General features: G+C 44.3%; 1 protein-coding gene across 1 annotated transcript; it reads left to right on the plus strand.

Annotated features, from left to right (window-relative positions):
- Positions 1-2,822: 2,822 nt before the first annotated feature.
- LOC139413841 (stathmin-3-like) lies at positions 2,823-27,445 on the plus strand. The gene is made up of 7 exons (XM_071161635.1): positions 2,823-3,069; positions 8,250-8,420; positions 8,743-8,796; positions 24,566-24,661; positions 25,127-25,302; positions 25,484-25,675; positions 26,341-27,445. Exons 2-7 carry the CDS (start codon positions 8,363-8,365, stop codon positions 26,398-26,400), a joined length of 636 nt encoding a protein of 211 aa, XP_071017736.1. The 5' UTR covers positions 2,823-3,069; positions 8,250-8,362; the 3' UTR covers positions 26,401-27,445.
- Positions 27,446-27,858: the final 413 nt, after the last annotated feature.

Below are 27,858 nucleotides of genomic sequence, written 5' to 3' on the forward strand. Positions count from 1 at the left end.
GGTATGAAGGTAAGTGTCACGTTCTGACCTTAGTTCCTTTGTTATGTCTTTGTTTTAGTATGGTCAGGGCGTGAGTTGGGTGGATTGTCTATGTTAGTTTTTCTATAATTTGGGATTTCTGGGTTCGGCCTAGTATGGTTCTCAATCAGAGGCAGCTGTCAATCGTTGTCCCTGATTGAGAATCATACTTAGTTAGCCTGGTTTCACTTTTGAGTTGTGGGTGTTTGTCTTCCGTGTCAGTATTTGTTACCACACGGGACTGTTTCGTTTATTCACGTTTATTGTTTTGTTCCAGTGTTCTGTTGTGTTTCATTAAACATTATGGACACTTACCACGCTGCGCATTGGTCCTCCGATCCTTCTCGCTACTCCTCCTCAGAAGAGGAGGACGAGATCCGTTACAGTAAGACCCAGATGCAGATCACATGGAATAAACAATAGTTTACTATACCAACAGGGGCAGGCAGAGTGGTCAGGCATGCGGGCTCGGAGTCAGGAAGGGCAAGGGTCACAACCAGGAGGGCGAGGAAAGAGAGACTGGAAAAAGCAGGAGCTGGAAATGGGAGACAAAGAGCTGTGAGACATGGGTTTGACTCTGGACACATGAAAGGTGGGATGTATACGAAGGATACGGGGCAACAGAAGACGAACAGCAGAGGGTAATGATCTTGCGGGTTTCCACCCGGAGGGGTAGGTCCCGGGTGGGTAGCCATTCCTTCTACTCAAGACGACACCGGGCGTCCAATGGCGACCCGCTTGTCGTTGATACCTGGAGGTGGTCTTGATGAGTGCCGACCGGGCTCTCCTCCAGGTACGACGACAGTGGCGGACAAACATTTTGATTCTAGATAGCACCTTTTTTTCTAAGAGTGTATCATACTAAATGGAGTGTCTCCAGATTTACATACAGAATCATACAAAATGCTCTGAGACCAGGTTTCCCACTGGATGAGCTTTCGGTAGCCTGATTGCTTCCAGATTGAGGATGAATCTGCACACAATGCATCCCTGATCACCTTCTGAAGTGGTCAGCCAAATCTGAGCACAATCCACCCACAATGCAACCTTGTGCGTCTAGACCTGTCTTTTCAACGCGGCCTTTGTATTCTGATGGCAGAAGTCGCATGTGAGTGTCAAGTGTAGACACAGCTTGAGTTGTATGAGTAGGTTTGAGTTGAATATATTAATGTCATTGTGTACAGTATAAGATTGGATGCTCTGACAATGCCACCATAATTGCCATGACTGGTTTGATACAGTTGTATTGAATTGAATGCACAACCTATTTGATTTCCAATAGGAATATTCATAATTTATGTCTGTCAAATGAATATCTCATCTTGCGTACCGTATTAAGACCCTTGTGATGTCTTCGGTCATGTATGTAGTAGTGGTGTCTGGGTAAAATCACTGGGGAAGGCAAGCCAGTAAAAAAAACATATTGTGGTATTTGCGTTGTTGCTCAAGAACCCATTCGTTCACAAGCCCACGTGAAAGACCATAAGGCTGTGAAACAAAAAGACAACAGTCACACAGTGGTGGAATAAATTCAACTGCACATATGTTTGTTTCATCACAAAACCGGAGAAGAACATTTGTCTGGTGAAGTCCACAAAGCAAATATTGCATGTAACAGACCTGCATCATGGTTAATGTTTGACAGTTTACTAAACTACTGATTTAGAACCACAGAGTTACCGCAAGTCAGCACAAAGACATCAGGAGCACTGCCTCCTCTATTCCAGCACCATTTTAACTTAAACATTTAAACATCATCAAATCTATACGGCTATACGGTTTAATACACTGAAAATGTTAGAACAGAATATCAGATTAGGGACAGTTGAAAGAAACTAAGTGTCATAGAAAAACTGTGTTTACTTTTTATGTAGGCACGATACCAATTTGGACTAGCTCTCCAGTGGTTCAACAGGGTTTGAGTGGGGTTTGAGTGTTGCCGAGGATGTGTCGCAATGGCCCTGCTTAACGAATGGAGACTTTCCAGAAGAAGGCACCCTCAGTGTCGTTAAGTTGAAATTAGTCAGAGAACAGTTGGAAAAACTAGGGAAAGGCAAGAAAAATAATATACGATGGGATCATTTTAGAAAGTGGGAAGTTGAAGCAGAGACAAGGACAGAGAGAGAGGAAACGTGCATAGAAGGGTGCAGAGGTAATGATGAAAGCTGAAGAAAGGCAAAGCAAGTAGGAACATACGTAAATAAGAACTGTATCAATATCGTCCAACACCCTACGCTTCCCCACCTCAACAACAGCTACCACCTCCACAACATGGACCCCCAGCAGCAGGAGTGGGGGCAGACGGAGGAGAATCTGAGGAAGACCAAGAAGAAAAATACACACCTCTGACCACCATACACACTTGAGTTCCAGAGTAGAATTCCGACACCTCAGGACCGCCCCCGCCAAGACCCTAAGCCCCCCGAGCGACTAGTCACCGAAATGACTTGTGAACTCTATCCAGATTTACAACCCCTCCCCCTCCTGTTTTCACACCAACCTCTGCCGCACTGTTTCCTCTCAAATACCACATCCATTGGCGGGTCATGAGGCGAACGCCGCTCCAACCATCCTAGTCCAGCGGAATTGGGAAATTGGAGAAAGGATGGACATCATGAAGGATCTTCCCCCTCCCCCTCATAGAGGGGCACAATGGTGGACCCAGTTTTCCACCATAATCTCATCCCCAGACTACAGTCTGGCCTCATGCTGTACACAAGCTGCAGGAAGGGAGGAACAACAGAAGAAACTGGCAAGTGCCCAGCTGATGTTTTATGAGGAAGGGAACATAGGGAACTTGGGAGACAAAGGAAGAGGAAGGGGGGCTGGAAGAGCAAGAAAAGGAAGGGGCCGTGGAGGAGGAAAAGGTGAAGGAGGAAGAGGGCCATGGAGGTGTTATAACTGTCAACAGCCTGGCCACATTTCAAGAAATTGCCCCTAGAACAGGGGTGCTATGGGTGGTTATGATGAAGCTGAGGACAATGATACCTGCTATCCATCACCACCACATGTGACAGCATCTAACCCGCAGGGTAGAGGGGGAAACTCGAGGTAGGATGAGGAGGAAGTAGAAGGAAAAGACAGACAACAATGCCACAGTGCAGATTCACCTAATAGGAATGTGTGTGTGGGCGGTGTGAATATTTCCTTCCTGATCGATTCAGGGCCAACCATTTCTATTTGATCTAAATGTAACAATTTAAAAGTTCTGATGTCAAAATATGTAATAAAGACCATTGGGGCATCTGGCAATCCAATGGTAGAGAACCTTACTAAACCTCTCTTGGTCAAACTTGGTGATAAAACTTTTGTTTATTGTCCTACCTGCCATGTATATCTAATGGGAAGAGACCTATTGTGTAAATTAGGAGTTAGCATTTCTTGCAGTGAGGAGGACCTGGTTGTAACTCCAAGCATCGGTATTATTCATTGGTATTATTCATGGGACTTTCCTGACCCCTTTGACCCACTGAATGCATTTGCTCGACCAGGCCAAACTAAGTGGGAACACTTACACTGCACTGCCAAATTTAGCCATGGTCGAAGGGCCATTTGTTTGAATCGCTTTGCTATTATGAGAAAGAGCAGGAAGAGTTGAAAATATGTTATTTATATGAAGGAACTTTGGGTGTGGTAGCTGATGTAACCATTGAACTGCAACAGTTTTTCTCTGTGCCCCAAATCAGTTCCCCGTATCTCTATCTCCAAGATAAAGGATACCAAATGGGAAGAATTCGGTACATGGGTGAGGGGCTTGAGGTTGGCAATGCATTGGGAGGCTCAGCCAGATGGGAGAGAATTCTCCTCTGTGGTTGGGGCACGCACGCAGTGCACAGATGGGACAATAAAGTTCCTGTTCCCCTTGCACCTAACCAGCCCCTGACAGCGCACTGTTGTCTCAGGTTCCGGACTGTTTATGGGCAAAGGATGAATATGACATAGGGAAGATGAGAGGAGCAACGCCTGTGACAGTCTCTCCTAAAAGCACATATTGACCCCACACAGCGTAGTACCCCTTGCATAAGTAGGCATTGGCAAAATCCTGACCTCTCTTCTGAGCAGGAGGGCTGTTGTCACCTGTACGTCATCACCTTGCAACACACCAATTTGACCTGTTAGAAAAGCATCTGGTGAATGGAGAATGGTACAAGATTTTAGAGCTGTTAACGATGTAGTGTACGCCAGGGCCCCAGTCCAGCCACTATCCTTTCTTCTGTCCCGCCAGGTTCAAATTGGTTTACAGTTGTTGATTTGTTGTTGTTGATTTGTTGTTGTTGATTTGGCTAATACCTTTTTTTAGCATTCCTGTGCAACCAGATTCTCAGTACTAGTTTGTGTTTTCTTTTCAAAGACAGCGCTATCAGTGGGCGGTTCTTCCCCAAGGTTACGTTGCAAGCCCCTCCACAATGAGCGCCAACTTGCTGCCATTTGTGCACCCTAAAGGGAGCACTCTTGTTCAGTACATTGACGAACTCCTCCTTTGCTCTCCTGACAAATAATCATAAATTGATACTGTTGCACTGCTAAAATTTCCTAGCTAATAATGGCCACAAGGCCTGAAAAAAAAAAAAAAAATGTCAATGTGTCCAACAAACTGTTAAGTATTTAGGCCATGTGATTACACCAGGGGGCAGGAGTCTGGCTACGGACAGGGTTCCTAAACCAAGTACAAAATAACAGATGTTGTCACTGCTGGGAATGACAGGCTATTGTAGAGTGTGGTTAATTGATTACTCTGAAATTGTCAAAATTCTCTCTGATCTCATTCATTTGAAACCCTTGGCCATGGGGATCAGTTTGAGTGCACTAAAGATGGTGAAAAAGCGCTAATTCGGCTTAAACGGGCACTCCCGTTGTCACCTTGTTTGGGGTTATCTGATCACTCCAAACCTTTCCATTTGTTCGTTTCAGAAAATAATGGGTTTATGTAATCGGTACTGACACAAACTGTGGTAAGATGAGACCTGTTGGTTTCTACTGGAAACGTTTCCACACTGCTCCCCTGCCTCCGCTCTGTGGCGGCAGCAACGGAGGCAGTGTTGGCCTGTGCTGACATTGTAGCTATGCGGCCAATGACTGTTCATGTGCTTCATTCTGTATTCTTCCTTATCTCACAGGAAAGGACAGAACAACTCACCCCCGCAAGGCTGTTACATTGGAAGAACGTGTTGTTAACAAAGCCCCAAGTTACTCTGAAACTCTGCACTGTCTTAAACCCTGCAATCTTACTCCCCACACAGTCTGACGGTGATGCACATGACTGCAGTGAGGTGGTTGACCTCTTTTGTAAACCACGTCCTGATCTCCAAGATGGGCCAATTCCTAGCAGTGATTCAATCTATTTTGTGGATGGTTGTGCTTAACGTTCTTCTTCAGGTGATCCAGTTGCATCTTATATTGTGTGTACACCCCGCAGTATTGAGGAGGCAGCTAGACTGCCCTCCCACTTCTCTGCACAGGCAGCAGAGCTTTTTGCTCTTACAAGCGCATGTGTGTTGGGAAAAGGGAAAATCCCTCACAGTGTATGCTGACTCTCAGTACGCTTTTGGTGTCTGTAGCATATTTGGAACCCTGTGGCAACATCGTGGTTTCCTCACCTCAACTGGTAAACCAATAGCACACCATAACATGGTTAAATAACTGCTTGAAGTAGTACTCCTCTACACTTGCAATTTGTAAATGTCAAATCAAATCAAATCAAATCAAATCGCACATGTGCCAAATACAACAGTTGTAGACCTTACAGCGAAAAGCCCTTAAACAACAATGCAGTTTTAAGAAAAAATAAGTGTTAATAAAAAATAGATGAGTAAAAAATAAGAAATAGATAAAGACAGCCGTAAAGTAACAGTAGCGAGGCTATATACAGGGGCTACCGGTGCAGAGTCAATGTGCGGGGTTACAGGTTAGTCGAGATAATTTCGGTAATATGTACATGTACTGTAGGTAGAGTTAAAGTGACTATGCATAGATAACAAACAGAGAGTAGCAGCCGAGTAAAAGGGGGGGGGGGGGGGGATGCAAATAGTCTGGGTAGCCATTTGATTAGCTGTTCAGGAGTCTCATTGGGGGTAGAAGCTGTTAAGATGCCTCTTGGACCTAGACTTGGCGCTCCAGTACCGCTTGCCGGTAGCAGAGAGAACAGTCTATGACTAGGGTGGCTGGAGTCTTTGACCATTTTTAGGGCCTTCCTCTGACTGCCTGGTATAGAGGTCCTGGATGGCAGGAAGCTTGGCTCCAGTGACATACTGGGCCGTACGCAGTACCCTCTGTAGTGCCTTGCGGCCGTAGGCCGAGCAGTTGCCATACCAGGCAGTGATGCAAGTCAGAATGCTCTCGATGGTGCAGCTGTATAACTTTTTGAGGATCTGAGGTCTCATAGCAAATCTTTTCAGTCTCCTGAGGGGGAATAGGCTTTGTCGTGCCCTCTACACAACTGTCTTGATGTGTTTGGACCATGTTAGTTTGTTAGGGATGTGGACACCAAGGAACTTGAAGCTCTCAACCTGCTCCACTACAGCCCTGTTAATGAGAATGGGGGAGTGCTCGGTCCTCCTTTTCCTGTAGTCCACAATCATCTCCTTTGTCTTGATCACGTTGAGGGAGAGGTTGTTATCCTGGCATCACATGGCCAGGTCTCTGACTTCCTCCCTATTGGCTGTCTCATCGTTGTCGGTGATCAGGCTTACCACTGTTGTGTTGTCGGCAAACTTAATGATGGTGTTGGAGTCGAGCCTGGCCATGCAGTCATGAGTGTACAGGGAGTACAGGAGGTGACTGAGCAATCACCCCTGAGGGGCCCCCGTGTTGAGGATCAGCGTCGCGGATGTGTTGCTACCTACCCTTACCATCTGGGGGGCGGCCCATCAGGAAGTCCAAGATCCAGTTGCAGAGGGAGGTGTTTAGTCCCAGGGTCTTTACTTAGTTATAAGCTTTGAGGACACTATGGTGTTGAATGCTGAGCTGTAGTCAATGAATAGCATTCTCACATAGATGTTCCTTTTGTCCAGGTGGGAAAGGGCAGTGTGGAGTGCAATAGAGATTGCATCATCTGTGGATCTGTTGGGGCGGTATGCAAATTGGAGTGGGTCTAGGGTTTCTGGCATAATGGTGTTGATGTGAGCCATGACCAGCCTTTCAAAGCACTTCATGGCTACAGACGTGAGTGCTGTGAGTCAGTAGTCATTTAGGCAGGTTGCCTTAGTGTTCTTGGGCACAGGGACTATGGTGGTCTGCTTGAAACATGTTGATATTACAGACAGGTTGAAAATGTCAGTGAAGACACTTTCCAGTTTGTCAGCGCATGCTCGAGTACACATCCTGGTAATCCGTCTGGCCCTGCGGCCTTGTGAATGTTGACCTGTTTAAAGATCTTACTCACATCGGCTACGGAGCGTGTGGTCACAGTCTTCTGGAACAGCTGATACTCTCATGCATGCTTCAGTGTTGCTTGCCTCGAAGCGAGCATAGAAGTAATTTAAATAGTCTGGTAGGCTTGCGTCACTGGTCAGCTCACGGCTGTGCCTCCCTTTGTAGTCTGTAATAGTTTGCAAACCCTGCCACATCCGACGAGTGTCCGACACGTTTTTCTGACAGTGATGATGTTTTGCTTATAATGTGATTTCATTGGTGTGAAGCCAAATCCAAACTGGCCTCTCCTGTTTGGCTAACTCTGATATATTTTTATTCAGGGAGGCCAAATGCTTGCTGGCATCAATCATACAAATGCTCTAGCGCCAACATACTCTTTTGTTTCAGCAAGCGGTATTGGAGCACATCTAGGTCCAAGAGGCTTCTAAACAGCTTCTTCCCCTAAGCCATGACACTCTAATCAAATGGCTACCCAGACTATGGCTACCCAGACCCCCCCCCCCCCCCCCCCCCCCCCCTCTTTCACACTGCTGCTGCTCTATGTTATTATCTATACATTGTCACTCTAATAACTCTACCTACATGTACCTCGATTAACCGGTGCCCCCGCACATTGACTCTGTACTAGTAGCCCCTGTATATAGCCTCGCTATTGTTATTTTACTGCAGCTCTAAAATTATTTGTTACTTTTATTTCTTGTTCTTTTAGGTATTTTTCTAAAAACTGCATTGGTTAAGGACTTTCTAAGTAACCTTTTCACTTTTCACTTGTGACTGTCTCCACCCCCCTCCAGGTGTCACCCATCTTATTTTTTATTACCCGTTTTTTTCTCCCCAATTTCATGGTTTCCAATTGGTAGTTACAATCTTGTCTCATCGCTGCAACTGCTGTACGGACTCGGGAGAGGCGAAGGTTGAGAGCCACGCGTCCTCCGAAACACAACCCAACCAAGCCACACTGCTTCTTGACACAATGTACATCCAACCCGGATGTGTCGGAGGAAACACCGTACACCTGGCGACCTGGTCAGGTGCGTCGCCCCATGTCAGAGATAAATCCACTTAAATCACTGTAGATGAAGCGGAGGAGACGTGGATTGTGTATGTGTGCCATTCAGTGGGGGAATGGGCAAGACAAAATATTTACTGTATGTGCCTTTGAACAGGGTATGGTATGTGCCCCCCCCCCCCGGCAGGTTGCAGCAGCCCCTAGTGCTGAACCGGCTGCACAATGTTAACGCAGCCACGCAGAAAAGCTTGTGCACTGCGCCACTCGTGGGCAGATATATACACTCAGCCCTCTGTCTCTCCTTCTCCTCCTCCTCGCTCACATTCTCTCTTCTCCTCTATCAGGCAACATCCTGCTCTCGCCTCCATCTCCAGCAACCATGTCCAGCACTGTATCAGGTAAGGCATATGTTACAACCTATCGTTTATAAAAGGGGGGGGGGGATATGTATTTATCAGATAAAATCCTTCTGTTGTATGTTTTAGATGGAATATCTAGATGTTATGGGAGATGCGCTGATGGTTGGGGTGTATTTTGATTGCTCAAATAGCTTCTTCATTTTATATGTCTTTTTTTTTTTTTTTACATGTAAAATAGATCTTCAGAGCATGTTTTGTTTGATCTAATGTCTGGCCACATCAAAATCTAGGTTTCGCATTTGTTTCATTTGAGTGCTTCTAACGGTCGTATGTTGAAACTGAGTATGTTTCTCTAAAATGACTTTGTGTGGATTATTTCAGGGGATCAGATGGTTTCCATTTGTGATTAGAGTTCTCAGGGATTTACATCTAGTCATACCAAGGGCTGCGTCTCAATTGGTACCTTATTCCTTATGTAATGCACTACCTTTGACTAGGGCCCCAGGGGGAATTGAGGGGCCATTTGTGACACAGCCAAGGTGTGCCTGCTGGTAAAATGCCGGCTTGATGACGCAGATCTGAAAAAAGGAATCTCACATTGCGTCTTGCAGTGCACGCAGCAGATTATACAGTTCAAATTCTAGGTCCTATACAGTTCATTATATAGGAATCACCAGGGGTGTAAACCTCTGACAAAACTATGGTACAGTATCGGATACAAAATATTATATTGAATTCATCTGATTTGATATAGTTTGATACTGACCTTTATTTGCTAATCCCTTCTTTAATGGCGTTCATGATCATGACATTTCACTTTTGTGTGTGTGTGTGTGTGTGTGTGTGTGTGTGTGTGTAGGGGGGGGAGAGGGGGGGGGGGGGGCATTTTAAAGTGTGTTGAATATGATAGTGAATGAATTGTCTTTGAAAGGCCTAATGGTTTAAGTTGTCATGTGGGTAATTTGCAGTGATCTCTGACATGATTACCCCATCCAATTAGACATGTACATAGGATGTCAGTTCAGTTGGATGTCATATACATTTTCAGCCCTAAAAGTTAAATCCAACATTTCTGTTATTATGAATTGTAATTTGCAACCTTATATTTAAAATACAAACATTTTCCTTAACTATTGATGGTCTATTGCAACCCCTATGGGCCACCGAATTAACACGAGGGATATTAACCAGCGCTAACTCAGTGTTCCATGCTCTGTGCAGCTTCTTTAGGTCTTGTCCTTCCATTCATCTGTTCACACAGATTAGTCTCATCTCTGTCTGAACATTGACCTACAGTATAATTAGCTCCACGCTTGATTGAGGAAAAAGACAATAGGCACCTCATTGACAACAGCTATAGGATCTGGAAGCATCATTCCCCATGCATCCAGCTAAAAGTCAGGCAGATTAACAACCATACTAATTTCACCACTTTTTCATCAAAGAATAACAGTTCTCTGCACAGGTATTACTGATGAAGTATATATACAGCACGGGAAAAAGTAGTAAACATTTTATGGCAATGTGGATTATCATCCTTTCTTGTCATTACTGTTGTTACAGTGTCAAAAGAATGTCTCAAGTAACCGTTTACATAACAATATCCTGTCAGTCAATAATGTATTTTGTGGGAGTATGGTGTTATCCTAACCGCTGTGCTCTCAAAGCTTCAGGGTGGTTGTACGAGGCTAGTATACTGTACGTTCACATTAGTGATCTTTTAGCTAAAACCATGGTAAATATACATTTTAAATCATGTTAATAGGACGTTCATAGTATCCGTTTATGAAATTGAAGCGTTTGATCAACGTAAATCCCCAAAAATCGCTAAAACATTTATTTGCAGAAACCCAGTGAATTATGCATTTGCTCATAGCCTATGGCCCTAGTGGCCTAGCACTGATCATTCAGCTAGAGATACTCTTTTTGTGGTTTGAACCTGTTCTCAAACACACAGATTGTTATATGCTACTGGTTAAACACATCTCTATCACACAGTAGGGAGTCAAAAGGAAAGACTATAGGAGAAAAGAGATGCATGTGAATGTGTCTAATTTATGCCCAGATTGTCGAGCAAGACAAGAGTTCACATTCTGAAAATGAATCACTGAAACATTTCCTTAATCTCCTAAACAGGCCTTGAAATATGTCAGTTATATTTTCAACCTGAAAATGGGTTGTGATTAGATAGAGTGCAGCAACGGCCGGAAGGGACTTTTCGTGGCAGGTTAGGAGAGCAGCTTAGCTAATGCAATTAAAATTGTATGACTGCCTTAATTTCACTGGACCCCTGGAAGAGCAGCTACTGCCTTGGCAGGAACTAATGGAGATCCATAATAAATACAAATACAAACCCTATGTTATATCTGCTCCTGCCACACCCTCTACTGCTCATCCTGTGTCTCCTTGACCTGCCACCACTCCCCCAGTACTCTCTCCCTCTCTCTCTGTGTGTGTGTGATTGTGTGGGCGGAGACAGGTGTGCTGGAGTCACAGCAGATCCCCACCAGCTGCAACCTGTTCCATAATCAAGACCTCTACAAATACTTAGTCCTGCCACTTCCACACTGCCAGATCGTAATCTCTGCTCAGTCAGTCTAAGTTTCTAGCCGTTTGTTACTATTTAGATCCTGTTATCCTGTTGTGCCTGTTTTCCTTGCCTGACACGGTTTTCCTCTCCGCTACAGTCCTGCCCCGCTACTTTGGTCCCTGTATCCAGTCCCATATGGATTCCCCTCCGGACCTGCTTACCCTGTCCCAACCCCTCCCCCTCCAGCCTCAGCCAACCTGGTTTCCTGCAACCCGCCTGAGCTTCCCCTGGCCTGCACTCCATCTTCCCCCTGTGTTTCAATAAATACCTTGGTTACTTCATCCCAGTCTCCTCGTCTGAGTCTGCTCTTGGGTTTCTCTGTTCCACTCCGTGTAACACACTAACCCTTTTCCTAACCTTAACCCCAGTCTCCTAACCTGCTACGTTAATTCTCCTAACCTGCTGAGTACGTTCTCTTAACCTCCTAAAAAGTAAATTCTGGTCATGGTAAATTCTGGTCAACCTAGTCAGCACCCTGAAAATGACCTGGTATACAAGGCGGCCATTTTGAAGTATTTTCGGGGAATAATGACTTACAGCTCACACAGTAGGTGTCTCGTTAGGCGTTCAGTTTTTTCCAAAGAGGTTTAGTTTTCAAGTCCTCCTTTTTCACATTAGGTACATAACAATATACAGTATGTCATAGATCCATAGGCATCTCAGCTCATCATTGAGAGAGAGAGAGAGAGAGAGACAGGTGTAGTCTGTTTAGTCTCTCTCTCTCTCTCTCTCTCACTCTTTGTAATATACAGTGAAGGCTGCAGATGGGCAATCTGCAGTGAAATTACATGTTTTCGGCCTGGGGCTGAGAGGCTGGATATGATTCACCACTATGTCCTCTGCAGCTCAGATCTGTTTTAATAGAGCTCACAGAGGTAACAATATATACAGCTTAGTTCTGTTTTAATAGAGCTCACAGAGGTAACAATATATACAGCTTAGTTCTGTTTTAATAGAGCTCACAGAGGTAACAATATATACAGCTTAGTTCTGTTTTAATAGAGCTCACAGAGGTAACAATATATACAGCTTAGTTCTGTTTTAATTGAGCTCACAGAGGTAACAATATATACAGCTTAGTTCTGTTTTAATAGAGCTCACAGAGGTAACAATATATACAGCTTAGTTCTGTTTTAATAGAGCTCACAGAGGTAACAATATACAGCTTAGTTCTGTTTTAATAGAGCTCACAGAGGTAACAATATACAGCTTATATACAATATACAGCTCAGAGGTAATAATATGGCTGTATCAGTCCAAGGTTTTTACCTGTCTAGAGAGGGGTCATTTTTCAGCCATAGAGCCATGATGTTTCTCCACTCCGTTTCATAGATAGCTGACCACAGGGACTGATGTATGAAGATGTCACGCCCTGACCATAGTTTGCTTTGTATGTTGTGTTTGGTCAGGGTGTGATCTGAGTGGGCATTCTATGTTGTATGTCTAGTTTGTCTGTTTCTGTGTTTGGCCTGATATGGTTCTCAATCAGAGGCAGGTGTTAGTCATTGTCTCTGATTGGGAACCATATTTTCAGGTAGCCTGTTTTGTCATTGTGGGTTGTGGGTGATTGTCTTATGTTAGTTGCCTGTGTCAGCACATTTGGTATATAGCTTCACGGTTGTTGTTCATTTCTTGTTTTGTTCAGTTTACTTCTTGTTTTCGTCATCCATTAAAATGATGCATTAGGCCTCCCGGGTGGCGCAGTGGTTAAGGGCGCTGTACTGCAGCAGCAGCTGTGCCATCAGAGTCCCTGGGTTCGCGCCCAGGCTCTGTCGTAACCGGCCGCGACCGGGAGGTCCGTGGGGCAACGCACAATTGGCCTAGCGTCGCCCAGGTTAGGGAGGGCTTGGTCGGCAGGGGTGTCCTTGTCTCGCGCACCAGCGACTCCTGTGGCGGGCTGGGCGCAGTGTGCGCTAGCCAAGGTGGCCAGGTGCACGGTGTTTCCTCCGGCGCATTGGTGCGGCTGGCTTCCGGGTTGGATGCGTGCTGTGTTAATTAAGAAGCAGTGCGGCTTGGTTGGGTATCGGAGGACGCATGACTTTCAACCTTCGTCTCTCCCGAGCCCGTACGGGAGTTGTAGCGATGAGACAAGATAGTAGCTACTACAACAATTGGATACCATGAAATTGGGGAGAAAAAGGGGTAAAATTCAAAAATAAAAAATAAAAAAAATATATGATGCATTCACACCACGCTGCGATTTGGTCTGCTTCTTACGACGATCGTGACAGAATCACCCACCACAAAAGGACCAAGCGGCGTGGTAACGGGCAGCAGCAGCAGCAGCGATGTCAGGATTTCTGGACATGGGAGCGAGATCTGGACTGTGTCACTACTTGGGAGGAGATAGACAGGTGGGCGGTCAACCCAGGGAGAGTCCTGGACCCCGCCTGGGATTCTCTGGAGCAGTGTGAGGAGGGATACCGGCGAATGGAGTCAGCACGGCGGCTTGGTAGGAAGCCCGAGAGGCAGCCCCAAAAATGTATTGGGGGGGATGGCACACGGGGAGTGTGGCGAAGCCAGGTAGGAGACCTGCTCCAACTCCCCGTGCTTACCGCTCTCCGGTGCGGGTGCATAGCCCGGTGCGGTACATTCCAGCTCCTCGTATCGGCCGGGCTAGAGTGGGCATCGAGCCAGGTGCCATGAAGCTGGCTCTACGCATCTGGTCTCCAGTGCGTCTCCTTGGGCCAGCCTTGTGCATGGTGTCCCCGGTTCGCCAGCACAGCCCAGCCCAGTGCTGGCTATTCCACCTCGCCGCACTGGCCTGGCTACCGGGAGCATGCAACCAGGTAAGGTTGGGCAGGCTCGGTGCTCAAGAGCTCCAGTGCGCCTGCATGGTCCGGTCTATCCAGTGCCACCTCCACGCACCAGCCCTCCGGTGGCAGCCCCCCGCACCAGGCTGTCTCTCCGTCTTCTGCCTACAGGTGCTCCCGTCTGTCCAGCGCTGCTAGAGTCTCCCGTCTGTCCAGCGCTGCTAGAGTCTCCCGTCTGTCCAGCGCTGCTAGAGTCTCCCGTCTGTCCAGCGCTGCTAGAGTCTCCCGTCTGTCCAGCGCTACTAGAGCCACCAGTCTGTCCTGAGCCGTCAGCCAGCCAGGAGCTGCCAGAGCCGTCAGCCAACCAGGAGCTGCCAGAGCCGTCAGCCAGCCAGGAGCTGCCAGAGCCGCCAGCCAGCCAGGAGCTGCCAGAGCCGCCAGCCAGCCAGGAGCTGCCAGAGCCGCCAGCCAGCCAGGAGCTGCCAGAGCCGCCAGCCAGCCAGGAGCTGCCAGAGCCGCCAGCCAGCCAGGAACTGCCAGAGCCGCCAGTCAGCCAGGCGCTGCCGGAATCCCCCGTCCATTCGGAACCCATGTCTAGGGTCCCCAGTCCAATGTCGGTGGCGAGGGTCGCTGCTTTAAAGAGGCCTAGGAGGCCACAGAAGCAGACTAAGACTATGGTGGAGTGGGGTCCACGTCCAGCGCCAGAGGACCCCCGCGAACAGATGCCCACCCAGACCCTCCCCCTATGGGGGGGGGGGGGGGGGGGGGGGGGGGGGTACTGTCACGCCCTGACCATAGTTTGCTTTGTATGTTTATATGTTTTGTTTGGTCAGGGTGTGATCTGAGTGGGCATTCTATGTTGTATGTCTAGTTTGTCTGTTTCTGTTTTTGGCCTGATATGGTTCTCAATCAGAGGCAGGTGTTAGTCATTGTCTCTGATTGGGAACAATATTTAGGTAGCCTGTTTTGTCGTTGTGGGTGATTGTCTATGTTAGTTGCTTGTGTCAGCACATTTGGTATATAGCTTCACGGTCATTGTTCATTTATTGTTTTGTTCAGTTTACTTTGTGTTTTCGTCATCCATTAAAATGATGCATTCACACCACGCTGCGCTTTGGTCCGCTTCTTACGACGATCGTGACAGAAGATAAAACCATGATCCATCTCTGTGGAGGTACTGAACATTTGGTCCTGTCAGAAGCTGCCCTCTGGTATTCTAGGGTACAATTCTAGAATTTTTGTGCATGCTACCCCCTCTCCACACGTATGCATGCACACATGCAAGAACACCCTAATCCTAAAATTAATCCTAGCTCCTAACACTAGCTCCTGTCCTTAAAATTAATCCTAGCTCCTAACCCTAGCTCCTGACCTTAAAATTAATCCTAGCTCCTAACACTAGCTCCTGTCCTTAAAATTAATCCTAGCTCCTAACCCTAGCTCCTGACCCTAAAATTAATCCTAGCTCCTAACCCTAGCTCCTGACCCTAAACTTAACCCTAGCTCCTGACCCTAAAATTAATCCTAGCTCCTAACCCTAGCTCCTAACCCTAGCTTCTAACCCTAAAATTAACCCTAACACACACACACACGCACAAGCAAACACATATACACATCTTTTCCTGAGTGGGTCTAATGTGCATCGTACTCAGCCGAGCGTGTCAATAATTGATGATGGTGCCTGTGAGGATGCCCTTTATCCGTGATGTAAGCAAGGAACATAAAACTAGCAATCTGCTCCACTGTTATTACATCACTAGGCCATTAGCTGTAATGCATCTTGCCATCTTGATGTAATAAATGTATCACTAGCCACTTCAAACAATGCCACTTTATATAACATTTACATACCCTACATTGCTCATCTCATATGTATATACTGTACTCTATACCATCTACTGCATCTTGCCTATGCCGTTCTGCCATCACTCATTCATATATTTTTATGTCCATATTCTTATTCATTCCTTTACACTTGTGTATATAAGGTAGTTGTTGTGAAATTGTTAGGTTAGATTACTTGTTAGATATTACTGCATGGTCGGAACTAGAAGCACAAGCATTTCGCTACACTCGCATTAACATCTGTTAACCATGTGTATGTGACAAATAAAAATTGATTTGATTTGTATATCTAAATAGCTTTATGTATGTATTGATGATGATTGAATGTTGTGTCTAGGGTTGATCCCACCTTGAGTTGAACAATTGTTGTCCAAGGTCCTTTTGGGACTTTATCCCGCTCTCTTGTCCCACGCACTTTCATTTGTTAACTACAGTGCATTGCCCATTGAGAATTGTTGTGAGAAACACCCTGAAACGTCAACAAACATAGAAAAGTCTGCATTTTCACGGACGGCTCAAGCTATTTGGGGCCCAAAGCAGGATTTGAGTTAGGGTTAGATTAGGGCACAGTGTGGATTGTTTGAATAGTGGCCATGGACAGAGAGTACATATATATATATACAGTGCTTAATTCAAGTAGTACTTGGGAGAGCGTTGGACTAGTAACCGAAAGGTTGCAAGTTCAAATCCCCGAGCTGACAAGGTACAAATCTGCCGTTCTGCCCCTGAACAGGCAGTTAACCCACTGTTCCTAGGCCGTCATTGAAAATAAGAATTTGTTCTTAACTGACTTGCCTAGTTAAATAAAAGGTTAAATAAAATAAATAAATAAATAAATGAACCATGTAATGACAATACTTGACACACTACTGCTATTCTCAGTTTATTATCTATGCATAGTCACTTTAACTCTACCTACATGTACATATTACCTCAATTACCTCAACTAACTGGTGGCCCAGCACATTGACTATGTACCGGCACCCCCTGTATAAAGCCTCCCTATTGTTATTTTTTTCTTGCATTTCACTGTAAGGTGATACCTGTTGTATTCGGCGCATGTGACAAATAACATTTGATTTGATTTGACTTGTATGTGGTATGATTTGAATAATGAATGACGAATCAGAATGAAGAAACTGATAAATAGATTCGTCAGTGAAAAGAGGCCCTTGAATAGCCCGATAGCCAGGTGTTATTGTTGGGGCACAGTACTAGAGGTAGACCACAGCCTCAGGGTGTTCTGTCTATGCCTGCTGCTTCAGACATGGCCTCCTCTAGCTGATATAGAGAACCTGTTCCCTGCCTAGCAGCCAGAGATGCCATCTTGGCAGCACACTGTGATTGTAGAAATTTTTAGGAGCACTGAACTCACAGACACACAAGCTACCCCTCCACTCTCTCTCTATCTAGCTCTCTCTCTCGCTCTCCCTCTCTCTCGCTCTAGCTCTCTCACTCACTCGAATGCACACACACACCCTCCCGTCTCTGAGCTGCTGATTTGAGTACTCCTGCTGCAGTGAGTGGAGAGAAAGGGAGGGTTGGGTTGGGTTTGCACTCTGCCTAGCTAAGACTGCGATTTCCAGAGTGCCTTGCTGCCGCCCACACCCATCAGACATCTACCCGCAGTGACAATGCTTTCAACTCGGCACAGCACGAACCCACTGACCCACATACTGTGTCGCCCGGGAAACGGTGCCTGTGTGTGCCATTGTCTGATTACATCCGCCTCTATTAAATTACCTGGGGTGTCTGTGAGAATTTACGAACATGCATTCAATGATAAAAAAGTACATTCATCTAAGTATACGGTTTCTTAAAGCAGGAAGACTGTTCCTTTGGACTCCTGCTAGATAACACCTGCCTGGATTTGATTATAAGGTTCATTGTGTCATCCTAACATTTCTCTATGACTGCTGCCTGACTGTGTCCAACACCTAACAACAACAAAAAAGTCAAACAATGAGGATGCACTCTGCATATTTTCACAACATTATTTTGATATGAGGAAATCTCTGTGGCTTCCCCCTCCCAAGGCAGGCTACATACCAACACAATGACTGGATCTTTGCGGTATTTTAGATTGTTTAGATATGATTCATTTGGATAAAGTGATATTTTGGGGAGAGGAAAAGAGTAATACACATGCATAACAATTACCTCTATAAAGGTGATATAAACGCTAGAAGCTGGTTTCATTAGCATAGTGTTTGTTGTACATTCAGATAAGATGTGCTGTTCATACAGCGTCATGACTCATGTCAGAGAAAAGCTAACGTTTGTGTCAGTTGTGGGCCTACCAGTATGTCCAGATCTAACACTGTGTTGTATACATAAAAATAATGGTTCTAAACAGTACCAGATAGGGGTTATTTAGCTTATAAACATTGTTTAACTTTTTTTTGGTGCTATATAGAACCCTTTTTAAAAAGCTCTATAAAGAACCATGCTCATAAGGTTCTAAATGGAACCTGTATGGTGCTATAAAAAAATGTAAAACTTTCCTAAGGTTCTATAATGAACCATTAAATAAGATTTTATAAAGCACCAAAAAGGGGTTCTACTATGGTTACAACCCTGATTGGGGCTATATAGAACACTTTTTGGGGTTCTTTATAGAACCTTTATAGAGAATGTTTTTTTATATATTTTTTTATACCTTTATTTAACTAGGCAAGTCAGTTAAGAACAAATTGTTTATTTTCAATCACGGCCTAGGAACAGTGGGTTAACTGCCTTGTTCAGGGGCAGAATGACAGATTCAGCTCGGGGATTCAAACTTGCAACCTTTTGGTTACTAGTCCAACGCTCTAACCACTAGGCTACGCTGCCGCCCCAGGTTATATAACAGACCTTTCTCAATCTGATAGGTTCTTTGTGGATCCTTTTGAAGAATCATACAGTTCTTTTTTTTTATTCTAGTCAGCCATTTTACATTGTTAAAATTCCATTGGTGTTATTATTGTGTTAATTCACAAGTTGCGTTGTTCTGTGAAGGGAGTAGTACAGTAGTGGCCAAAAGTTTTGACAATGACATGTGTCTTTAGATATTTTTGTCAGATGTTACTATGGAATACTGAAGTATAATTACAAGTATTTCATAAGTGTCAAAGGCTTTTATTGACAATTACATGAAGTTGATGCAAAGAGTCAATATTTGCAGTGTTGACCCTTATTTTTCAAGACCTCTGCAATCTGCCCTGGCATGCTGTCAATTAACTTCTGGGCCACATCCTGACTGATGGCAGCCCACTCTTGCATAATCAATGCTTGGAGTTTGTCAGAATGTGTGGGTTTTTGTTTGTCCCCCTGCCTCTTGAGGATTGACCACAAGTTCTCAATGGGATTAAGGTCTGGGGAGTTTCCTGCCCATGGACCCAAAATATCAATGTTTTATTCCCCGAGCCACTTAGTTATCACTTTTGCCTCATGCTGGAAAAGGCATTGTTCATCACCAAACTGTTCCTGGATGGTTGGGAGAAGTTTCTCTCGGAGGATGTGTTGGTACCATTCTTTATTCATGGCTGTGTTCTTAGGCAAAACTGTGAGTGAGCCCACTCCCTTGGCTGAGAAGCAACCCCACACATGAATGGTCTCAGGATGCTTTACTGTTGGCATGACACAGGACTGATGGTAGCGCTCACCTTGTCTTCTCCGGACAAGCTTTTTTCCAGATGCCCCAAACAATCGGAAAGAGGATTCATCAGAGAAAATGACTTTACCCCAGTCCTCAGCAGTCCAATCCCTGTACCTTTTGCAGAATATCAGTCTGTCCCTGATGTTTTTCCTGGAGAGAAGTGGCTTCTTTCCTTTCCTTCTTGACACCAGGCCATCCTCCAAAAGTCTTCGCTTCACTGTGCGTGCAGATGCACTCACACCTGCCTGCTGCCATTCCTGAGCAAGCTCTGTACTGGTGTTGCCCCGATCCCGCAGCTGAATCAACTTTAGGAGACGGTCCTGGCGCTTGCTGGACTTTCTTGGGCGCCCTGAAGCCTTCTTCACAACAATTTAACCTCTCCTTGAAGTTCTTGATGATCCGATAAATGGTTGATTTAGGTGCAATCTTACTGGCAGTAATATCCTTGCCCGTGAAGCTCTTTTTGTGCAAAGCAATGATGACGGCTCGTGTTTCCTTGCAGGTAACCATGATTGACAGAGGAATAACAATGATTCCAAGCACCACACTCTTTTTGAAGCTTCCAGTCTGTTATTTGAACTCAATCAGCATGACAGAGTGATCTCCAGCCTTATCCTCGTCAACACTCACACCTGTGTTAATGAGAGAATCACTGATATGATGTCAGCTGGTCCTTTTGTGGCAGGGCTGAAATGCAGTGGAATTTTTTTTGGGGGGGGATTCAGTTCATTTTCATGGCAAAGAGGGACTTTGCAATTAATTGCAATTCATCTGATCACTCTTCATAACATTCTGGAGTTTATGCAAATTGTCATCATACAAACTGAGGCTTCAGACTTTGTGAAAATTAATATTTGTGTCATTCTCAAAACTTTTGGCCACGACTGTACACAGCGTTGTACGAGATCTTCAGTTTCTTGGCAATTTCTCGCATGGAATAGCCTTCATTTTTCAGAACAAGAATAGACTGACGAGTTTCAGTTCCTTGTTTCTGGCCAATTTGAGCCTGTAATCAAACTCACAAATGCTGATGCTCAACTAGTCTAAAAAAGGCCAATTGTATTGCCTATTTAATCCGAACAACAGTTTTCAGCTGTTTAAACATAATTACAAAAGGGTTTTCTAACAATCAATTAGCCTTTTAAAATGATAAACTTGGATTAGCTAACACAACGTGCCCTTGGAACACAGGAGTGATGGTTGCTGATAATGGACCTATGTACGCCTATGTAGATATTCCATAAAAAATCTGCTATTTCCAGCTGCAATAGTCATTTACAACATTAACAATGTCTACACTGTATTTCTAATCAATTTGATGTTATTTTGCACACAATGTATATAGACTCTCTTTTTTTTCTACTGTGTTATTGACTTGTTAATTGTTTACTCCATGTGTAACTCCGTGTTGTCTGTTCACACTGCTATGCTTTATCTTGGCCAGGTCGCAGTTGCAAATGAGAACTTGTTCTCAACTAGCCTACCTGGTTAAATAAAGGTGAAATAAAATAAAATAAAAAAATGTAATGGACAATTTTTTAAAATTTTCTTCTAAAAACAAGGACATTTCTAAGTGACCCCAAACTTTTGAACGGTAGTGTATATTTTCCTTAATTATTTTCCTCTAACTCCACCACACCTAATGGACAACTGCACTTATACATACTACTGTATATACATTCTACGGACACAGTATATTTTACAATAGTTATCTTTTGTTTGTTTTTAGTCCCATCCTTCAGCTACCATACATTTTAAAAGAGCAAAGAAAACTTTAGTGAACTGTAAAGAACCGTTGAAGAGCTCAAAGGGTTCTTGAGTCCTTATGGTTCCACATAGAACCATCACCCTTCCCAGAACCATTGAGGAACCCTAATATTTTTGTGTGTGGCATATTGAACATTTAGACACTCCTCTAACCTTATTTTGTTGTGCTGGTCAGTAATAGATCAGTGAAGATCTCTCATGATTTTATACAGATACGGGTGTCATTTCTATGAAGTAACTTAAACCCCTGTTGAAAGAGCTTGTGATACTAAAAGTCGCTGCTACAAAGACAAATGAACTTGATGAACCTAGCCAAGTTCAGTTGTGTTGAGGCCATCCTTGCTAACCTGGGAAGCCTGGCACATGCGTTGCGTGAGGGCCCTGCTGCTCATCTACACTATATAAATATTACATGAGCCAAAGCACAGTGAGTCGAGAGGGAGTAGGAGGTTTGCGGCATACAAGTATTACTTTAACGTCATTGAACTTGTAGCCTGTGCGGCAGTTTGTTTCTGCCTCAGTCAAATCCTTCATCGCTGCCCAAACATGATTTGGCATGAAAATGACAAGGGAGTTGACTAAAGCCTGAACAACTTACTTTATGTTCATTGTTGAGTTGGAAGTATTTTTTCAGCATGAACCAGTTCTATTGTCACTTACTGTCGACGACAATGGAGCAGAACCGACCGCTGACTCCAAATGTCAACATGGTCAGCGTCATTCCCAAAGCTGAATCAATACGTTTACTTGAACATCAAGATGTATATTTGTATTTATTGTGGAACCCCATTAGATGTTGCCAAGGCATCAGCTACCCTTCCTCCGGTCCAGCAACATTAAGGCAGTTTTATACAATTTTAAAAACATTACATTCACAGATTTCACAACACACTGTGTGCCCTCCGGCCCCTACTCCACCACTACCACATACTGTATCTACAGTACTATGTGTATGTGTGTGTATAGTGCGTTATGTTATGTGTGTGTGTGTGTGTGTGTGTGTGTGTGTGTGTGTGTGTGTGTGTGTGTGTGTGTGTGTGTGTGTGTGTGTGTGTGTGTGTGTGTGTATATAGTGTGTATGATATTGTGTGTGTGTGTATATAGTGCGTATGATATGTGTGTGTGTGTGTGTGTGTGTGTGTGTGTGTGTGTGTGTGTGTGTGTGTGTGTGTGTGTGTGTGTGTGTGTGTGTGTGTGTGTGTGTGTGTGTGTGTGTATGCAAGAGGTGTCAAGAGGTGAAACAAAATATAATTCTCTGCGGTTGTAAATAAACACTTGTTATAATGATATATTATTTACACGAGGCACAGGGTTCAGTGGAGATGCTACTGGCAGCTTGGGCTGTTTTTGTGGCAGTGCTCCCAGTAACTTGACTGAAAGGCCTCCTTAGTAACTTGTCTGCACGGCCTCCTTAGTAACTTGTCTGCACGGCCTCCTTAGTAAGTTGACTGACGGCCTCCTTAGTAAGTTGACTGAACGGCCTCCTTAGTAACTTGTCTGCACGGCCTCCTTAGTAAGTTGACTGAACGGCCTCCTTAGTAAGTTGACTGAACGGCCTCCTTAGTAAGTTGACTGAACGGCCTCCTTAGTAAGTTGACTGAACGGCCTCCTTAGTAATTTGGCTAAACGTTTTTTCTGGCAAGCTTCATCCATTTCCATTTAGAGTGGAGGGAACCTAACCCACCTGCACACACACACACGATCACACACACACACACACACACACACGATCACACACACACACACACACGTACACACACACATCACAGTCCCAGTGGGTGGAGTTAAAACCAAAGATAAAAGTATATGTATGAATAATTGAGAATACTTCACGTTACTGGAAGTCGGGTAAAAAATAATAATAATTAAATCAATGATATACCTCCTGGCATATACAGCATTCGGTAAGTAATCAGACCCATTTACTTTTTCCACATTTTGTTACGTTAAAGCCTTATTCTAAACTTTATTTAAAAAAAAATCCTCATCAATCTACACACAATACCCCAAAATAACAGAGCAAAAACAGGTTTTTAGAAATGTTTGCTAATTTATGATGAATTACAAAAGGAAATATCACATTTACATAAGTATTCAGGCCCTTTACTTGGTTGAAGCACCTTTGGCAGCGATTACAGCCTCAAGTCTTTTTGAGTATGACGCTACAAGCTTGGCACACCTGTATTTGAGGAGTTTCTCCCATTCTCCCACTCGATCCTGATTAGTCTTCCAGTCGATCCTGATTAGTCTCACAATCCCTGCCGCTGAAAAACATCACCACAGCATGATGCTGCCACCACCATGCTTCACCGTAGGGATGGTGCCAGGTTTCCTCCAGACATGATGCTTGGCATTCAGGCCAAAGAGTTCAATCTTGTTTCTCATTCTGGAAGGTTCTACCATCTCCACAAAGGGACTCTGGAGCTCTGTCAGAGTGACCATTGTTTTCTTGATCACCTCCCCGACCAAGGCCCTTCACCCCGATTGCTCAGTTTGGCCCGGCGGCCAGCTCTAGGAAGAGTCTTGATGGTTCCAAACTTCTTCCATTTAAGAATGATGGAGGCCACTGTGTTTTTAAGGACCTTCAATGCTGCAGACATTTTTTTGTACCCTTCCCCAGATCTGTGCCTCGATACAATCCTGTGACGAAGCTCTACGGACAATTCCTTCAACCTCATGGCTTAATTTTGCTCTGACATGAACTGTCAACTGTGGGACCTTATATAGACAGGTGTGTGCCTTTCCAAATCACGTCAAATCAATTTACCACAGGTGGACTCCAATCAAGTTCTAGAAACATCTCAAGGATGATCAATGGAAACAGGATGCACCTGAGCTCAATTTCGAGTCTCATAGCAAAGGGTCTGAATACTTATGTAAATAAGGTGTTTTTTTGTTTGTTTTGCTTTGTCATTATGGAGTATTGTGTGCAGATTGATGAGGGGAAAAAAATTGTTAATACAGTTTTGAATAAGGCGTAACCAAATGTGGAAAAAGTTAAGGGATCTGAATATTTTCCGAATGCACTGTACAGTACAGCCTTGATTCACCATTTTACCATTAGACTGTTCACGCATACATTATCTAGTCATGACGATATCAGCCAGTTTAGCAAATGCTAAATTACTGTGGCATTCACAATAAATGACATATGCCAATTTAAATGTAGATGTAAGGATAACCGTGGATGTCTTTTCTCGTCTCCCTGTTTTTCAGCCTACTCCGACAAGATCAAAGAGATGTCCATGCTGTCTCTGATCTGCTCCTGCTTCTACTCACAACCACACCCCAACAGCCTCTACCAATATGGAGGTTAGTAGTGAAGAGCTCTGTGTTTGTCCGTGCCCCATAGAGATTATATAAATTCTGTATGATCTCTCTATGATCTCTCTATGATCTCTCTATGATCTGTCTGCCTGTCTGTCTGCCTGCCTGCCTGCCTGCCTGCCTGCCTGCCCGCCCGCCCGCCCGCCCGCCCGCCCACCCGCCCCTTCTCTGTCTGTCTGTCTGTCTTTCTCTCTTTCTTTCTCGTGCTTCTACACCTGCATTGCTTGCTGTTTGGGGTTTTAGGCTGGGTTTCTGTACAGCACTTTGAGATATCAGCTGATGTACGAAGGGCTATATAAATAAATTTGATTTGATTTTGATTTGATCTTTCACTCTTTCTCTCTTTAAGCTGCTGTGTGTTAGTACCATAGCAATGTGTACAAACAGGCCAGTAATTCTGAGTCCTGGCCGCCACAGCCTTACTGCCCTAATACCTGCTGTTCTCCACAGACATGGAGGTGAAGTCCCTGAACAAGCGGGCATCCGGCCAGGCCTTCGAGATCATCCTGAAGGCCCCTGCTGACCTCTCTCCGGACAGGCCCCAGCCCCTGCTTTCTGCTCCCAAGAAGGACCTCTCCCCGGACGAGCTCCAGAAGAGGCTGGAAGCTGCGGAGGAGAGGAGGAAGGTAAATGGAGAGCATGACAGAGAATGGGTCAACATCTCTTCTCACCCTTCGATTCTTCTCACTCTTCACAATCTCTCTCATCATCTATCCCCTTTCCTCTCGCCCCTCTCTCTTTCTCCCTCTTCACTATCATTGTCTCCTTCTCTCCCTCACCATCTCTCTCCCTCGTCTCTCTCTGCAGTCTCAGGAGGCCCTGGTGCTGAAGCAGCTAGCTGAGAAGCGGGAGCACGAGCGACAGGTGCTCCACAAGGCCCTGGAGGAGAACAACAACTTCAGCAAGATGGCCGAAGAGAAGCTTAACTACAAGATGGAGGTCAACAAAGAGAACCGCGAGGCCCAGCTGAATGCGCTGAAGCAGCGGCTCCGGAAGAAGGTAAGACACCCACTGACTGTCAATCAAAGCTATGGCCTAACTTAGAAAAAGTGTTTTGTGGGTAGAGAGTAGAGTATCCAAAACAAAAACAGGATTGGAGGTGATCTTTTGTTTAGGGGTCTACTGTAATGAAAAAACAAGGAGAACTAAGGCCATAGACATGGGCATTGTGAATACTTACTGGAGGAGTGTGATGACCTAGCCGCCTTTCTGGCAACAGGAGGATATGCATTAGCATGAAATTATTAGCCTGAACGCCAGTCTGTAAATGGATGACCAGTCTGTAACTTAAATTGGCAAGGAAACAATTTAGCATTGCTGAATGCAGAAACAATCAGATCCCTCCATTCTTCACTTTTGTTTGATGGCAGTTGATGTTGAAACTCTAACCAGTGTTAGAAGAACAAAGGAAAGAAGGGCGCTGAGGAGTATTTCTCTCCACTCATACAGGAGTAATAAAAGCCTAGTTCACTAATTTTGTGGATTTTTTTAATATATTTTTTTACTGCAGTACCCTCAACACCCCTACTTCCTGCGACTAAATTTCTGTTTAAAATATGGAAATAAAAAGAGAATAGAGAACAATGGTGGTGACTATGTAAATGACCTTCTATTGCAGTATTTTATAGCACATCTTCTCTAATTTTCACTTTGTTTCATCACAGGAAATCCATGCCGCTGAGGTCCGTAGAAACAAAGAGCTCCAAGCTGACCTCTGTGGTTGAAAACATTTTCTACAGTTTTGTCAAGAGATTCTCATCTGATGGGTTTTGGTTGGAGGAAATGCTACTTTTTAAAATCTCAATGTCTCAAAGGCTCTTGCATTGTTCAGTATACACTGGTTTCACAAGCTAATAATTTACACAGATTGTTTCTCATCTCTGTGTGTATTTTTTTTTTTAAACGACAAACATTTTGAAATTTGATTCACAGTAGGTCAAAGGTCAGATTTACTAAACCTTTGTACCTGTGTTAAGACTGCACCTGTGAGTTCATACAAAGGAACAACATGAAAACAATTGAAAAGTTATTTCTCTGACCTTTTTTTTAAATCTTTTGTTTAAAATAATTATTAATTTTTGCACTAGTGTAAATGCTTGGAAAATCTGTCTGTGTGTCTGACCTAAAAAGCTACTGTAAAAGTGTGGCATATGGTGAAATATTTGATTGTTTTGGCACATGGGGCAGGCGAGAAGAGCTGGTGTGTGTGTGTACATCTTTACTGTTTGTTTCTGTGTTGGGGATGTTGGGGATTTTGTACAGATGCTAGTTTTATGCGTGTTCATGCACACCTTTTCAGAAGGGTGTGTGTGCGCCTATGTCAGAGAGAAAGGCTGTGAGTCGATTCAAAACAATAGGTAATGTTCAATTCTCATAGGAAGTCAATGTCTACACTGCATCTGTACTGTACTGTGAGTGAATTTGTTCCACATATTTCCAAACTGTCATTATCTTGAAAAATGAGCTTGAGGTCATAACACAATCCCTAATTCTATTGCATAAGGTACTTTATGACATGGGAGCAGAGCCACACTAAAAGTTGCCCCTGTGCTAGAGGCTTGCTCAGACCTCGTGAAACGGGATAATATACCATATTCAGCACAATCTACAGGCAAACACACTAACCTGGCCATTCATCATGTATAGTGACACCCATTGTCAGTTTGTGCAGCTGTCTTCAATCAAATTTGTAAAGTTAATCAATTGAGTGTATAAAATGGAGCATAGTCACATTTAGGCCTCAGTTCAATAAAGTTCAGTATTCACGTTGCTGTAGGTCAGGAAATGAATTAGGTTACGACACATATGTTTAATTTGCTTGAAGAGTGGCTTTCGTTCTCGCTTCAGTTTCATTTCCGAGCTACTGAAATCTCCCACACAGTCTGTTTATTTCTGAGAGTCACTCACTTGTGACTGTTGAGTAAGTACCACTGTAGGGGACTACATTGAGTAACAAGATGACTCCACGACAGAATGCCGTAGTTAGTTTGCAGTGAGTTAGAGTCAATGTGACAGAACTAGTTTTATGCAAATCATATGCAAATAAGAAGGATTATGATGTGAAATTTGGCATGCGATGTAGAGGTATCAAATGCTGACATAGCCTGAATGTATTACCAGACACACTTGCCCTTCTAGCAGCATATAGGCAGGCCTAGGTTACCCGTGCCAGGTTTCCCTAT

This window comes from Oncorhynchus clarkii, chromosome 7 (genome assembly GCF_045791955.1).
Source record: "Oncorhynchus clarkii lewisi isolate Uvic-CL-2024 chromosome 7, UVic_Ocla_1.0, whole genome shotgun sequence".
Taxonomy (NCBI): domain Eukaryota; kingdom Metazoa; phylum Chordata; class Actinopteri; order Salmoniformes; family Salmonidae; genus Oncorhynchus; species Oncorhynchus clarkii.